This window comes from Cavia porcellus, unplaced genomic scaffold, assembly GCF_034190915.1.
Source record: "Cavia porcellus strain 051 isolate PalLab524CR breed Dunkin Hartley unplaced genomic scaffold, mCavPor4.1 scaffold_26, whole genome shotgun sequence".
NCBI classification, from domain to species: Eukaryota; Metazoa; Chordata; class Mammalia; order Rodentia; family Caviidae; genus Cavia; species Cavia porcellus.
In genome coordinates, this window is record NW_026947509.1 from 19,761,343 (window position 1) to 19,778,053 (window position 16,711).

The following is a 16,711-nucleotide window of genomic DNA, read 5'->3' on the forward strand; positions in this document are numbered from 1 at the left end:
GTTTGTAGATCCCCGTTCTCAGAGCTTTTGCGCATCTCTCTCCCTGCCCTGCAGATTTGGATGCAGCAACAGCAGCAGAAAATTCAAATCGTGGCTTCCAGTGGCATGGTTTCTAGGTTCCTGCTCTGAGATTTTATCTGTTCCTGTTATAGCACCAGGATTTCCAGTTGGTTTCTCTTAGCTTAGTTCATTCCTGGGTCAGCAGGGTGTATTTTCTCTTGCTTAGGACTCCTCGTACCACAGCATTCCTGGATTCTAAGCGGGGTATCTCAGACAGCCTCTGTAGCTGCTGCTATCTATCCGCCATGTTCTTCTGGAAGTCAAAAATGTCCTCGAGCAACTATTTCTAAGATGATGGTAACTTATCAACTGGTGATTTCTTACTGTTTATTTTTCTGAAATTCTATATTGTTTCTACCCCTTTTTCTGTTTTTTCTTTCTCTTTAAATAAAAAAGAAAACAAACACAGATATCCTAAAACTGTACAAAAATCAAAGTAACTAAAACCACCTCAAAGAAAGCAGAGGAAAAAAAATATCACCTAATCTACAGAGAAGCAAAATATACATCCAACCTCTCAAAAATCATATAAGCATACAAAAGTGCAGTGAAGTATTTAAGTGTTGTGGTGGGGTTAAGGGGGCTCTCAAGGCAACATTTTTCACACTATAAAGTCATCCTCTAAAGGTGAAGGGAGAATAAAACTTCCTCAGACAATCCATAACTGAATAAACTCACTGCCAGTGTACCTGCCTTGCCACAAGTGTCAAAAGAACTTCTTAAACACTCAATTGCATAATCAGAGAAAGACTAAGTAAAAATAAAACAATTTTTATTTTTCTTATTCTTACTTTATCCAACATAAAACAGGTTGATTAAAACAGTAATAGCAACAGTAATGCATATATATTTATGTATAAATGAAATGAACAAAAGCAATGTTGTAAGAAATATAATAGAGGAATATTTTACTATTACAAAATGTTTACAGTACCCATGAAGCAGTACATTGGAATGTGAATTTGTACTACTTGTAAATGTACATTTAAACTCTAGGGCAACTATTAAAACAGGAGAAAGAGAAAGAGGAAGAAGAAAACAAAGGTGGAGAAGAATGGACATGGTAAGGAAAAAATGAAATTAAAAAATGCTTAAACTAAAAAGGCAGAAGAAGAGTGGAAAACAGAGTGGAACAAAAACCAAGAAACTCACTGTAAAAATACTGTATATAGAGTAAAAAGTAAAGGAATGAAGAAAGACATCATGACAATACTAATAAAAGAAAGCAAGAATACTAATTTCCAACAGACTCAGAAAACAAATTTATCAACGATAAAGAAGAGCATTATCATAACAAGAAGGCCTACTGTCCAAGAAATCTGTCTTAGTTACTGTTTTCATTGCTCAGACAAAATATCTGACACCAAAATCAAAGATAAAAAGACTATAGCAATTCACAGTCTGTAGAGGTTGCTGGCCATAGTCAACTGGCTCCAACGCAGGATAGCACAACACAGCAGCACTGACGAGGAGAAACAGTTCATGGTAAAGCAGCAAGGAAACAGTGAAGCATCAAGCAGCACCTGCCTTTCCCTTTCATTCCAACAGGATACAAATTTTTGAGGGGAGTGCCATCCAACACCCAGGATAGGACTTCTGTTTTCAGTAAATTCATTCAGCCACACCCAGAGGTATGCTAATTCTGACAAGTGGACTAATTTATTACCATACACCCTCAATCTCAATACCTACCATACCCTTAATCTGCAATCACACATTCTAGATCCAGCTAGCTTCAAAAAGCCCATCTATGAGCACAAGAGGCTTTGGGCAGACATCAAGAAACAAGGCATAACAAAGACACAACAACACTTAAATGTAAATACCCAAGAATAGAAACAAGTAAAAACCTGCAAGAAGAAATAGAAGAATTCATTATTAAAGCTGAAGTTTCAATGCCCCTATATCAGAAATGAAAAGATCCAGAAAACAGAAAATAAGTAAGAACACTGCTAAACTCAGTAACACAATCAATCACTGGATATCTAGATATATGTATACTACTTCATCAAAAAAGAGCTGCTATAATTTGGCTCTACAATGTTCCCCCCAAAGACCTATATGTTAAAGGCTCAGTCCCAGCTTGGCACTACTGGAAGGTGATAGACTCTTAAGAAGTGGGGCCTAGTGGTAAGTCTGCTGGTCACTAGGGGTGTGGCCTTGAAGACAACTGTGGGACCCCAGCCCTTTCTTTCTCTTCATTTCTTGGCCATGATATGAACAGTTTGCTTAGCCATGTGCTCCCTGCCATTGTCACCTGGTACCTCCATAAAACACAATATCTCAGCAAAAGAATAAAAATTAGCTTGGCATGGTGACATACACCATGGGAGTGTTTCAGCACTAGGAAAGCTGAAATAGGAGGATTGCAAATTCAGGTACAGCTTGGACAATTCAAAAATTTAAGAAGACTCTGTCTCAAAATAAAAAGATACCAAGCTGGGGATGTAGCTCAGCATAAAGGCCTTGAGTAGAATTACCAGAACCAGTTTTTAAAAAAGAATAAAAATCATACAGTGTTTGTGCTCAGACCATAATAGATTAAATCAGTTAGAAAAAAATAGCTTCAAAAAGCCAAAAATTTGAGGATTAAGTGACACATTTCTAAATAACACATAGGCTAAAGAAGAAATTTCAGGAAAAAATAAAATATATTTAACTAAATGAAAAAGAAAAATATAACGCATCAAAATGTGTAACATGTAATAAAAGTAGTGCCTAAAGGGCATTTTCTAGCATTGAATAAATAAGAGAAAGAATAAAGATCAGATAGCAATAATCTAAGCAATAATCTACTTTAAGAAACTAGTAAAAGAAGAGTAAATGAATCTAAACAGGCTAAAATAACACAAATTACAGTAGAAAGCAATAAAATAAAAAACAATAAATCAACAAAAGCAAAAGCTAGTTCTTTAAAAAGATCAATAAAATCAATAAGGCTTGTCAGACTAAATAGAGCTTAACCTGGGATGAGACTCAAATGTTTGCCTTATATTGAAATCAATGAGCAATTACTTCAGCCAGACAGGTAGAAAAAAAATTAGTATCATTTCCTTCCTTTCGATCAGTTAAAAAAAAAACACTACTCAGTACTTACTATTTGCCAAATATTGTTCTGTGTGTTTGGGATTTATCAGTGTATAACAAACAGAATAAATAAGTAAACTATATAATACATTAGATGACACTAAGTGGAAAAAGACCTCAAACAGAGTAAGCGGAGTTATGCTGGAGTAAGAGGACTGGGAGTTATGCTGTTTCCTTGGTTTGTTATATCACTCATTTCTCCCCTTTTTAGTCCCCTTATCATACAATGCAAGATGCACTGATAACATGCCATTTGAATTACAGGGTATGGAGAAGAGTAGTCATTGAGGACTTTGCCATGGCTTTAGGGAAAGGATTGCCATGTTTCTCGTTGTAAGATAACTGTATCATTAAGGCATAAGTAATTATGACAGTAAGGCTGTAAAAACTGATCTGATGTTTTGCTGAGGAAAAAGAAATTCACCTATGAATTTCAGATTCAACATCTCCCAAGAGTTTCCAGTCTGCCAATCTGCTCTATGAATTTTAGACTTATATAGTCAATCCCACTATCACGTAAGCCAGTTCCTCGCAATAAATCTCTTCTTATATAAATATCCTAAGGGCTATGCTTCTCTGACAGAATGCTAACTACTACAGGTAGTTATACATGCAGAGAAAATGACATTTAAGCAATGATTTGTAATAAAGGAGTTGTCACACAGGTATGTTATGCAAAGAACAAGTCCTACACACACACACACACACACACACACACACACACACACACACACACACACCAGACAGGAGCCCCTGTGGCTGGATGACAGAAAACAAAGAGAGAAGTAGAAAAAAAGGTAAAAGCAGGCTTGTACTTGAAGCCTGTATATTCTTTCTATCTGAAGCCAGGCACACATCACGAGAAAAAATGATAATGATGCTGCCTTCATCTAAATGTCCCTCCTCCTCTAATATGGCACAAATGAATGCTCCTCATACTGCAGGCAAAAGCTGCTGTTGCTGCTGCTGCTGCTACTTATATGCACCTTGTATAGCTTAACTCATTTGACATTCACTGCACATGTACAAATCACCAGGGACTTCTCACTTAGCAAAATGGGAGCCAGGAAAGGGTCCCACCATCCAACCATGAGCTGATGGCTGATGGGCTACACCCATGCAGATACAGGTCATGCTGTCATATTCAAGATGCAAGTTTGCTGTATAGAGGGTTTAATGTCCCCAGCTAATCTCATTAGGTATCATTGAAAAAATGCAAACCAGGTACCACCAGGGCCAGATCATAGTGACCTAAGTGCATCATGCCTAATAAAACACTTCCTTATTAGTCCAAGCAAGAGGAATAATACTACTACCACCACCATCTTAAATTTCCTAACTACAAAGACTATAAAAATCTCAATGATTTTAAGCATATTTATTAATCTGGAAAGAGGCTCATAGTTATATAAAATGAACAAAACACAATACAGCCTCATTCATTGTGCACACTGATTCTTAGCTGCATTTCAACAACCAATAGTAACGTGTGAAAAATAGTCTGGGAAAAAGAACAAATGCAACAAAAAGTTAAATGTACACAAGAGATGTAACAAGGCTTTTAGGTTGGAGTTACAGGTAAATTTAATTTTCTTCTTTTCAATTCTTGTACCTTATTTTCCTATAATAGTGTGTATTGCTCAAATAACAAAAATGTTTATGGTTTGTAAATAAAAACTACTTCATGTACAGTATAGGAAGCACTTCTAGCTCCCTTCTTTTGCCCTTCAAAAGTTAACTGACATCTATAATCTAGTGCAAGTTGAAATAGAGCTTTCTCTCTTACACGTCTCTTTTATATATGTGAAAGTACAAAGCTCAAAAAAGTTCCACTTACCCAAAATTACAAGTCATGCAGCCCAACCAAGATAAGAGTCCAGGGGTTCTAAGAGCTCCTTCCAAGCCAGCATTCCAATTCTGTGTCACTTTATTTCATGCACTCCTAAGCAGTACCCCTTGAGATGAACTCCACTGCTGACTTACCTCTGCCAGGCGGGAGTGCTTATGGACATTCTCACCCTTCTGCACGCTGGGAGCCAGCTGCTGCAGGACACCTCTGCTGCTTGTCAGTGCTCTAGTCAGTCGAGCAAACTTTCCCCAGCCTGAAGCATGTGACAAAGCAAAACACAGGGTCAACCAAATCCCAAACAGCAGTGACAGTTACAACAGTCAAAAACAGACACACTTGGACTCCCCAAAATCTAAGTCACTTGCAAACACTCCCAGCAAGACTCATTGCTCAGAAAGCACCCTGACTTGCCCAAATTTGTGTAGTAATTTATTTTGCCCATTCACTTGCACTTCCTCCTAATTGTAGCTTTGAGAAGTAGGTAGGGCAAGGTTACACCTTTTCACAAACAGGGCAACTGGAGTGCCAAGCACTGAGACAATGAGAAGGAATCTAGAGTCAGCTCTCTCCACTCTGGGCTGAGGCTTTTCCAGCAGTCCATACCAGGGAACTGAGATGTTTCTGGGACTTGTAAACTTGTCTCAGACTGTTGGTGTTTGACCTTGCAGAAAGAGCCAGTTTTGGATTTAAATGGACCCCCAAAAAAGTTCGGATCCTGAGTACATGAAGAAAAAGCACTGGCTGGCTATAGTTTTCTTAGAGAAGGAGGAAGGATGTTGGTGACAAATCTTTTTTAAGAATTTAAGGAGTCTGAGCTATCTGTATTGCTTTTGAAGGCCCCTGAAGACAACTGTCCATGCCAATAGTCAACAACCCATTGGCATCAAAGTTAGGACTATGGCTTCTGGCCCTTAAGACCCAGAGCTTAAGTTTCAGGAGCTCCAAAAACCTGGGGGCGAAGGGGGCAAATAAACAGCATGCAGTTATTTTCACATGATGGCAATTTCATTTTTTATCCTTTGGAGTTTCCAATATTTAGGGTCTTGCAGCAAAAATCTCATCTTCTAAATTTTAGCCATAAGAACCCAAAGGACAATGGATTGAAGGTGAGGAATGGCCTTTTTTCGGTAAGTGGACTCTTTAAGAATCATGACATAAAGTTTGGCTAACATAAAAAGATCACCACATTGGCTTTAACGGAAAAAAATCTCATTCCAGAAGTGCTATTTTTTTAACGCTAGTGGCACTTTCATCTACCCTCATGCCACATATCAGAGATGGAGGACTGACGGGCATGTAGAAAAAGGTAAACAGCACCTGGGCTGTGGAAGCCCCAAGAGAACAGGAGGGGATGACCCATACTCTGCAGGATCTTTGACATCTCTCCCAAATGTAGCATTTATGAGCACTCTCATTGGACTTCGCTTGTAAGAACCATGCATTAGATTTTTTTAAAATCACTTTTGGAGTCAGGCCCTCCTTCAGCTCAAAAAAAAAAAGCTGGAGTTAAGGTCAGCGAAGATTTTCAAGAACAAAAAGTGTATTTACAATCAGGTAGAAAACAGTTTACCTGCAAACATCAGTGAAGGCTCTACCCTCAACCCAGCTCCACCATCACCACCACTGCAACTTTCACTGAAGAAGCAATGAGGAGAGGAGGAAGGCAGAGCAGATACCCCACGGAGGGAGGTCAGAGGGTGTCTGGACCACTAAGCATTTCTCTGGGCTCAGCCTTGCTCTCTGGCCTATCTGTGGTTTCCTAAGACTGCAGCTCTTGAAGGAGCTGACTCTCAGCGGGCTGAGCAGAGAACTTGGTAAGGTTAAGTGCATGCTGGGTGAGAAACAGACAGTAGTATGAAACTTCTTCATCACACTCTATTCAGGACAAGCAGAAAAAAAATTCTCTCCCAAGTTTCCAAGCCATCTCATTCTTTTGGGACAATGGACACAGGCTGAGCTTCATGAAAGAACAGATTCCTTCATTCATGTGCCGATTCTAAAAATGTAACTACTGTGTACCAGGCACAATGCTAGGCAAGTAAGGATACCAAAATAAAGGAGATGCATACTCTGGCCTCAGAGAGTATGTACTCTACTAGGGAAGAATGACAAATATTTAAAGTTCAATGACAGAGACAAAGGCAGAATACTATGGCCAAGGGCGTCCAGGGAAAGTATGTCTAATTCAGGCTGAGCAGCCAAGAAGGATTTTTGTGAGAGGAGACAGGAGAGCAAAACTTCAAAAGATGAGTAGGAGCTAGATGGATTGCAGAAGGTTCCACACAGAATGGACAGCACCTACGGAGGCAAAATGATAACAATATTAATAGGCTAATATGCCAGTGAGGAGCAAGACATTCCAAGCAGCTGGATGAAAGGTTACAGGAGATAAGGGGTTGCATAGAGTAGCCTGAAGTGATACTAAAGAGGACATCAGGGACCAAAACAGGAAGACTACAGGCAGTAAGAACCTACAAGATAAATTTAAAACTCTGAACTTCATCCTGAAGCCCATGGGGAACCACCAGAGGACTTTAAATATGTGTGAGAGAGAGAGGGTTACTGATACGCATTTCAGAATGACAGAGTCAAATATGCATAATGGACTGAAAAATTGTCTGACATAAAAGGGAGTCAGCACTCCCAACAAGAGACCATGCAAGCATTGGTCAAGATAGTAGCTGGTCAGGGGGTGAGGGAACATGAGCACACATGGGCAGCAACAGAAGCAGAGTCAGTAGAACTTCATAAACATTGGTATAAAAAAGAGAAGAGCCAATCCAGAATTTCTAGTGTAGGTGATTATGGTGGCAGTCACACAATGACACTAAAAACATAAGAAAAGATACTATGTGCAAGTGGGGCCAGATATCTTTCATAGCAGAGCCATACATGAAATCACTGATACACAAAATGAGTCTCTTATTGTCTGGTTCTGGACCACTGAGCATTTCTGTGTACTCAACCTTGCTCTCTGGCTACCCACGGTTTTCTAAGACTACAGCTCTTGAAGGAGGTGGCTCTCAGTGAGACAACCCAGTGAAAACATTGCTCAAATGATCTCCCTAAAAGACAGCCAGATGGTCATGTCCCACAAGGAAAATAAAGCAGCTGATGAGCCCTCCTTCTCCAAGAAAGCCTTCCCCAGGACTTCCCTGCCCACAGCAGAACCATCCAGTCCCTGCAGACACCCACACTTGCCTCAGACAGACTTCTGTTAGGCACTGATTATCTTTATTGTTTTTACTTGTTTACCTGGCTACCCATCTCCCAAGTAGTCTCTAATGGACAGGGACTTTATCTCAGCATTTTCTTATGTCCACTACCTAGCATAAAGCCAGGCACACAAAAGATACCCAAAAGTGTGTACTGAATAAAGGTAGAAAAATATTTTCCCCGCTCACTGTCCCAGTTTTGTATGGGCATCTAAAAGACACAAATCCAAGGGATACGCAGCCCGTTTTACAAACTCTATTTAAAGTTTTAAGAGATATGTCTGTGCCTCTCTTTTGTAGGCATCTCTGCACCCACCTCTGCAATTAAGTCCCATTTGTAAATTCAACATTAAACTAAACTCAAATGAAGAAACTCCTAGCTAAGGGTCCTTCCAGGCATCAAATGTTATCAGCAAGTTGGTCACAGGCAGGATTGTGGATGTCACAGGGAGATGGGAAACATCACGAGTGGGAAAAAATGAGAGAGGGTGAGCAGGAAGGGACAAGGAAGTTAAAAGGAAGAGAAGAAACATAGTGTACGGTCTAGTGGTCAGCTAAAGTCCTTTCTCCCAGCCTCAGGAGGCATACCACTTCCCTTACTTTGACTTCACAATGTCTGTTGGATTTCAACCCGGATCAACCAACCACTAGGCCTCCTTTTCTGCAAGCCCTGTGTCCTCTCTAGGCTACATGAGATTACTCTGGGATGAGAACGAATTTCAACTCCTTTGAGGAGGTCTAAAGACAAAGGCTAGAAAGGTCCTCAGATACTAAGTCACAGCCTATACTGGTGGAACTGATGCTCTACCTGACATCCAGCAAAGAATAGTAGATATGGGGTTGGGGATTTAGCTCAGCGGCATAAGTGCCTGCCTTGCAAGCGCAAGGTCATGAGTTCGATCCCAGGTATTAAAAAAGAAAAAAAAAAAAAAAGAATAGTGGATACAAGGGACCCGATGGGTGGTCAGTATGAGCCACTGCTTACGTGTCCTCAAGTCTTTTTCCACCTCTATCAATCTGCAAAAACAGAAGGTAGTTTCAAGTAGCAGACACTAACTCACTACCTTTCCATTGTCCCAGCAGCAGAGAGATAAAATGTTAGTATTGGAGGGGAAGTTGCTATAACTTGTGTCTACTATTTTGTGTCTTTCCCAAGACACCACAGGAAGACGTGGAGAAGGGCTAGCAAGCACAATAACTTACCAGGGGCCACATCCTCAAGTATTCTAAATCTCTAAAATCTCTGGAGTCCTCCATTCCTTTTGTTACCTTCATGTGGCTTGAGTTTAAGTTCTGAGTGTAAAAGTAAATTCACAGATCTTTGAAAATGAATTTGTTCCTTTAATGTAAGATTATTTAGTGAGATGACAGAGACATGAGAGATGACTCATCCTTTGGTGAGCAATACAGAGGGAAGACTCAGAGTCTTACAGTCCAGTTTTCTACCCAAATGCGTCTCAGCTCAGTAAAGAGAATGGAAGACTGCAGCAAAGCCTCCCTGCAGCCTACATCCAGGAATCCATACTAAAAAGCAGCAAGACATGAGGAACAAATGAAATGCCTGGAGCATGAGAGTCCATTTCAGCATGAAATCTCACCTGCTATCAAGCAGCAGCTCCAGCCTGATGTCCCCGTGCCATGCCAGCTGTGTACACTGTTCTAAGGGAATGATACCACACAATACATATTTTTTAAAAAGCGGCCAAGTGAAGATGCAGAAGTCAGAGGCCAGGGAGCTCTTAGAAAAGACTGTGAACTGAAAGTCCTACAGGTGAAGAGGGGGCTCAAGGCACAATCCCAGTACTTGTCACTAGCACGTGAGGCCCTGTATAAAAAGGGGGTGGTTTTGTGTTGGGTGCTAAAACAGTCTGCTCTCAACTTTCCATGCATTTACAGCTTTATGGGTGTTTCTGAGAAAACATCTGGTTCAAACTGGCATCTTGCATCACTGTCAAGATGCACCCACCCCACCTCCCAACCTCCAAATTAGGTATTATGGGTTAGGTACTAAGGGCTGAGAAAAACTAAGAACTTTGAAAGCACAACTGACTTAAAAGACTAAACTGACAGTGGAAAGCCTCTCTGATGATTATGCCAGAAAGCAACTATTTGGGAATTTTCTGGGGTTTTAGGTTATCCACCGTCATGGTTTATGTCGATGGCCAGGCCTCTTGTGTTTACATTACGCATCCGTAATTGGTTCATTGTATAGTGTTTGGATTGATGGTGTCAGTGCTACACCCACATAGGGGTGGCACCAGGATATGATGTAATGGCAGAAAGAAGGCGTGTCTTGCTCTCGCCAGTTTCTGCCTTGCTGTTTGCAGCCGCCATGAACTGTAGCCCTGCCATGACACCCTGCCTTGGAGCCAACTGATTATGGACTGAAGCCCCCAAAAACTGTAATAAACCTTTCCTTTCCCAACTTTGGTCATCAGATATTTTGTCTCAGCGACAAGTAAAAAGTAACTAAGACATCCACCCTTCCACTATACCTCAAAAGTGAATCCTAAACAAGCCGGATAAGCAAAGCTCTTAAAAGACACTTAATGCTGCCTGAAGTGCTGTGCAGAAAACCCAGCTGGGTCAGCTAGAAATGAACCACTAAGAGCACAAACAAGAAGAAATGGCAAGCTGGAACAACCCTACCACATGGCAGCATGCTTTCCATCTGGATCTGACACTTGCAGCCAGCACTGAAGTTTATATGCTCAGAGTTAACAAGGCCTAGAGAATTATCATGTTCTTCCATCACAAACAGACTAAAATAAAATCTGACTTTGTCCTAAGCAGACCACCAAATCACAGTGGGCCAGGGACACAGTGACATGATGAATGGCAGGGTCTGGACACACTGAGATTCAGGGTGACCCACTAGGAAGATTCCTACATAGAACGCTGGGGTAGCGGGTTCTTAATGTTTTATACATGAAGTCGCTGTTACTCATATTTTTTTATTTCTATTTTTTTTTTATTTTTAGTTTTTTGAGACAGGGTCTTACCATGCAATCTCACCAGCCTCAAACTCACTATGGAGCTCAGGCTGGTCTTGAACTCAAGGTAATCCTTTTGCCTCAGCTTCTAAGCACTGGGAATACAGGTGTGCACAACAACACCTTGCTTTATGTTATTTCACTGACAAAAAACAATTCACAGCTGCCCCAACCTTTGTTAACAGGGAGTGTGTGCGTGTATGCACGTGAGTCTGTGCCAGCAACAAAATACACGTGAGTCTCATCAGCAACAAAACACATCACTGGGGCAGGTTGAATGAAGTGGAGCATATTATTTCTTGAAAAATAAACCTAGGTAAGCTTTATTGTATCACTCTGATTTATCTCTTCTCAAGTTCAATGAAAATCAAACACAGACAATGTATGTGGCAGTGAGGAGCAGTCTCTATACAGTAAGACTTTCCCTCGAACACATTAGTTATTATGTTCCAGCAGTTATGAAATTTTTAAGAGAAAATGTGCAAAAATAATTGCCAAAATATCTTTAAAATATTATTTATGAATTATGTTAACAGCGCAGCCTTTTTTGCAGTACATGATGGCAGTAAGTTTCTTACCACATAATACCTGCTACAACAAGAATCTTCAAATCATAAACTAGAAATTGCACAGTCACAGATGTACAAGAAAAGGAAGCATTCAGAAGACTGAGAAATGGGCCAGAGATGGGTTTGTATCTTCCATAGTCTTGACACCAAAAGTAGGCTGAAACTGATTTATTTAGTTATTGAACAGTTTTTTAAAATGGTACAGTGGTATACAAAGTATCCTGCTCTGAACTTCATAATGTGCATTTCTAAATACTCTCAGAGGCCTTAGACCCTGAGACATCATCCATATAAAGCTTTTTATTTCCTCCTCTAATACCCACTTAGCAATCAAACTTTTTCACATCCAGACAAACATGCCTGATGAGAGTGACTACCTCCTGAACTCTACACCTCTCTGGCATATCTAAAGAAACCACAGGAACAGATTTCTTGTAGAGCTGGGAAATCAAGCATAGAGCCAGGAAACTTGCAATGTGAACTATCTGTCGGCCTCTTTGAGTACCAGCTGTGGTGAGGACTTCTGTGACTCTCCTGATCCCAACCCTCTGGGAACTACTCTACCTTCTCTGTATAGATCCTGAGTGGGCCCTCTTCAGGGGTAAAGCTGTTGCAGGTATCTTGCCATTTCCTTTCTAATGTCTCCAATGTTATTCAAATAATACATGAGGATAACATGACTAAAATCTGTGGTCATAAAGCTGATTAAAGGACCCTTATGGAGATAATACATGAGACCCTGTTATCATTAAAGCCATGTTCCAAAATGAGTTAACTAGCCCCAATATTAATTCAATAAACCACAGAGGTAAAGATGTACTAATGTCTGCTCTGACAATCTTGAAGTGCTAGAGCTCAGTCAAATCTAAGGAAGTTTGTATAGAAATCAGATGAATATGGCCAGATACTGCCCCACCTAAATGACTAGCACTTATCATATAAAAATCTTAGAAGACTGACATGCTATCAGATTTGTCCAGTTGCTTTCTTCTAATCATAATTGGAAAAGGTTCATTTAAAACTGTATGACTAAATGCTTTGTGAGACAAATTTTTTGTCTCTCTCTTCCCCTGATACAGGTTGACACAGTACTTTATCCAACCCAAATTAAAATTTAAATCTTGATCTTTGTACAAAGATTGCCTTGGCAACCTCAAATTCTCTGTAGCAAAAGCAATACTCACAGCAAAAAAAGAAGTATAAATGCATTACACAAATCAGAATTACAAACCTTTACATGAATCATCTTCAATTGGCTGTTTGAAAGCAGTTATGTCACTGAAAGTGCAGAGAAATAAAACCACTTTATCCTGTTCATTTCGAATTGGAGCAATTTTCACAAAAAACCACACAGGTGTCCCTGCAAAAAATATTAACAGGTTGGTTGGTTATTTCATTCTCATTTGAGGATCTATGATAGAAGCAAAAGCTTGGGAATGAATAGGTTAAAATATTAATTCATTCTTTAAGTGGTCTCACTTGCTTAAGTGCCAACATATTACACCATTAATTTTGTTCTTGCTGGAATGAAAACTTTTACAGTAACTACTTATGAGGATTTTCTTTTACTGTAGAAATTTTGTAAATGAAGATCTCTCAGCCCTTGTAAAACAGTTAGGAAATAGGCAAAAATTGTATCTGATCTTTTCTTTCTAATTGTATCTGATCTTATGAAAGAAATTCAGGTATCAGGACCAAAGGCTTACCTTAGATCACATGGTAGACAGGAATAAATATAGGCCAACAGTTATTATTATTCAGGATTTTAATTTGTAACTAATGCGTTGATTAAAATTTGAGACAAGGATCACTACTTAATCAGAAAATGAAGGAAATTTTGATGAGATCTCCTACAAAGTTGTATAATTTTCTTAAAGTAAATAAATGTCTATTTTTAGATAATAAAAAAATATTTTGGAGGTGGCAAAAAAATGTGGGCCAAAAGCCTCACTGCCAACCATGGCCAACAGACCACATAAACTCAAATTTCAAGTGCTGTCTATGTCAAAGGGCCCCTGTGTCAAAGCGCGGTAGGTGGATCCATCTACTTGCTCACATACTCAACCAAGTGTGAGGTAGAAACTGTATTTCTAAGTCCTTCTCCCCAAAATAAACATGCGAAATGTTCAATACAACAGAAAATGGCAAAACACTGAAAAATTAAAGCACTGCCACAATGATTTCCCCAGCAAAAGCTCTGCAGAAAGGGAGGGTCCCCTAGTCAGATTTGCCCACTTTATTGGCTTAGGAAGCACAGTAAACATTCCAACTTCAGTCCTTGTTCCTGAGCTAAAACAGGGATGCACAAGCTCTGCCTAAGCACTGTCCTCAGCTGCAGGAGGAAGTGTCAGAGCTTATTTGAGTTCTGAAAGAGTCGTGACTCAGATATCTGTGATTAAATAGCTGCCCCCTAACATTTTTCTATCCATAGAATATACCACAGTACGAAGTGCCAATCTTTTCTGTGACACAAATTAAATGAGACATAAAACCATGATACATTCTTCTCTACCTACTTCTTGTATTCCAGTTCCTAAAACAGCACCTGGCATATAAGAAGACCTCAGTAACTAATTTTCCATAGCTAATATATTACAAACTATTTTATAACCACTTTCATAATAAAAATCAGTAACTATTTCCCCAAGTTGTTAAGTATTAGAGAGCTTTCTATATATAGAAAAAATTTAGCATAGATCATTTTATATTATGAGATTCAGAGCAGACAAATCACTGAGTCTCAGAGATGAAAATACAGGGTCCCCGGGTCTCTCTCCATGTAGTCACATCAAACTCTGTATTATTATACAACATGGTTAGACACAACTTAAAATCAAGTCACAATTAGCCAGTGTGCCTTGACATAACTAATTTACCGATCTGGATCTATTTATTCATATTTAAATATGAATAGCCATAAAGTGTACAAACAGCCAGCAAATAAGTCAAATGGAAACATATTCTTTTTAAATCTTAATTATCTGTATATTCATCCATAGTTAATTTAATCTTCTTTCCATTTCTTTTTGCATAATTTTCAGCTGCCCAGTTACAGACATTGCAAACAACTGACAGATTATAATGTCTCCCTAAGAAAAACATGTTTTGCAAGAAAATTTCACCACAAAAAAAATCATATATAGCGTTTCAAAATCAAGAAAAATAAGACCTTTGAAATATCCACTGTTTTTGGAAAGTCTGTGTTACTCTTTCTCCTAGTTCCCTCCTCAGAATCTGGGATTTTAAAACATTTTCAATTAAGCAGCAGAAAACTCAAAAGAAAGCATTACAGCATATCTTACCTGGTAAGACAAAAGCAAGAAAATCAGAAAAGGTGTTTTCTTTTTGCTCAAAAAAAAAATGTTTAAGCAGTTCTTCCTCAGAGGGAAGCTAGACAAAACTCCTAATTTATCAAGTTAGTCGTCAATCAGAGGAGAGGCGGCTCCCTTATGATGCCTGATCCTGGGAATCTCAGCTTGCTGAAGCCCAGCACCACTCCCTGCATCTCTACAGTACATGGGCCATCACTGCACTGCACCCAGCTGGGCCAGTGCCTGGGAACTTGTTCAGCTGGGCCTGTACCATCAAACCTGCATATTCCAGCTCTGGATTGGTGATGCCAACCCACCTCCCTGAGATCTTCAAAACAACTGTAGTAGTCAATAAATTGGGAGGTTTTTCTCAGTGTTCCCCAGCTCAGGCTCAACACAAATGACCCCATTTCAACAGATTAATCTGTTAAAACTGTGCATTTGTTGCCAGACTAATGTTCCTGACTAAACATACAGCATCCTTTCCTTTCCACATCTAAATACCTTGTACCCAAAATACATTGAGTTGACAGGTACTGCCTTAAAGTTCCTCCCGAGCTGATTCTGGGGGCTTGTTGGGAGCAAGAACCTTGTTTTCCCTGCTTGAATGTTTCCTTGTGGAGAGACATCTTTCATGTAACATTCATGACTTCTCCCTGGCTTGGTAATTTAGGACACAAGTACTGGACATAGATAGCTCAGTCTGTTTTCTGCTCGGCTCCCTCATTCTACAAGTGGCAGGAAGGACCGCAAAGGGCAGGGGTGATGGCTGGTAGGAATAAAAGACTGCAATTCTCTAGTGCTATCTGTGACAGGCGGGTGAGTCTGTCTGACTGTAGGGTTCAATTTTAGAAACTTGCCCACAGCTACAAATTACATTGTCAAGATCAGTTTTATTAGCCATAAAATTGTTATTTTAACTCTTTTGGCCCAACTCCTATATCTCAATTTGTTCTGATCATAGACAGAGAAGGAAAGTGGTATAATACTGCCCCCCCAACATCTTAACAACTGCAGTATGTTTCCTTAAATAGACCATAATCCACGCTGAGTTGGGTCTACTTGCTCTGTCTCACCCCCTGCACTGCATCCTTATGCTCTTCGATTAGTGTTATGAAGAGGATCCCATGAAGCCATAGCACTGCCCCACTACACACCCCAGACAGTGTACCATGGAGTTCAACAGCAGCCTTGGCAGCTTGGGTGCTTAGGAATACTTGTTGAGTTTCACAGACATAAATCCTACTCCCAGTGTCATTATTGTCACTTAGACCTGCCTTTACACCACATTATCAGCACCCCAACTATCTAGGAAAGCAGGCAGAATGGCACAGATTTTGAATCCCAGAATTCTTCCAGAAGAGGACATAGGTCCTTTCTCAGTGGTATAAACCAGTCATGTCAACTTTTTCCTCTGGACAGCAAAGCATTTCTATCTAATGAAATATTACACTATACAAAAGTGAACAACTTCCTGCCAGCAAAGGCCTAGGCCAGTGACTTCCAGGATCCCCCTCTAGTAGGTTCTGGAGAAGGACACATTCCATCAAGATACTAAGGACAATAAATGTACAAACATTCATATACACACACACAGGAAAAGTCAGAAAAAGGAGACTAAAACTCG

General features: G+C 39.8%; 1 protein-coding gene across 2 annotated transcripts in view; it reads right to left on the bottom strand.

Moving 5' to 3' along the window:
- Kcnh1 (potassium voltage-gated channel subfamily H member 1) overlaps positions 1-16,711 on the bottom strand; it is a 411,372-nt gene that overhangs the window by 354,839 nt on the left and 39,822 nt on the right. For both annotated transcript variants that reach the window (XM_003474337.5, XM_003474338.5), the window contains exons 4-5: positions 13,005-13,133; positions 5,131-5,249 (exon numbers count right to left, since the gene is read on the bottom strand). In XM_003474337.5, the coding sequence (XP_003474385.1) occupies positions 5,131-5,249; positions 13,005-13,133 (248 nt within the window). The remainder of the gene's footprint in view (positions 1-5,130; positions 5,250-13,004; positions 13,134-16,711) is intronic.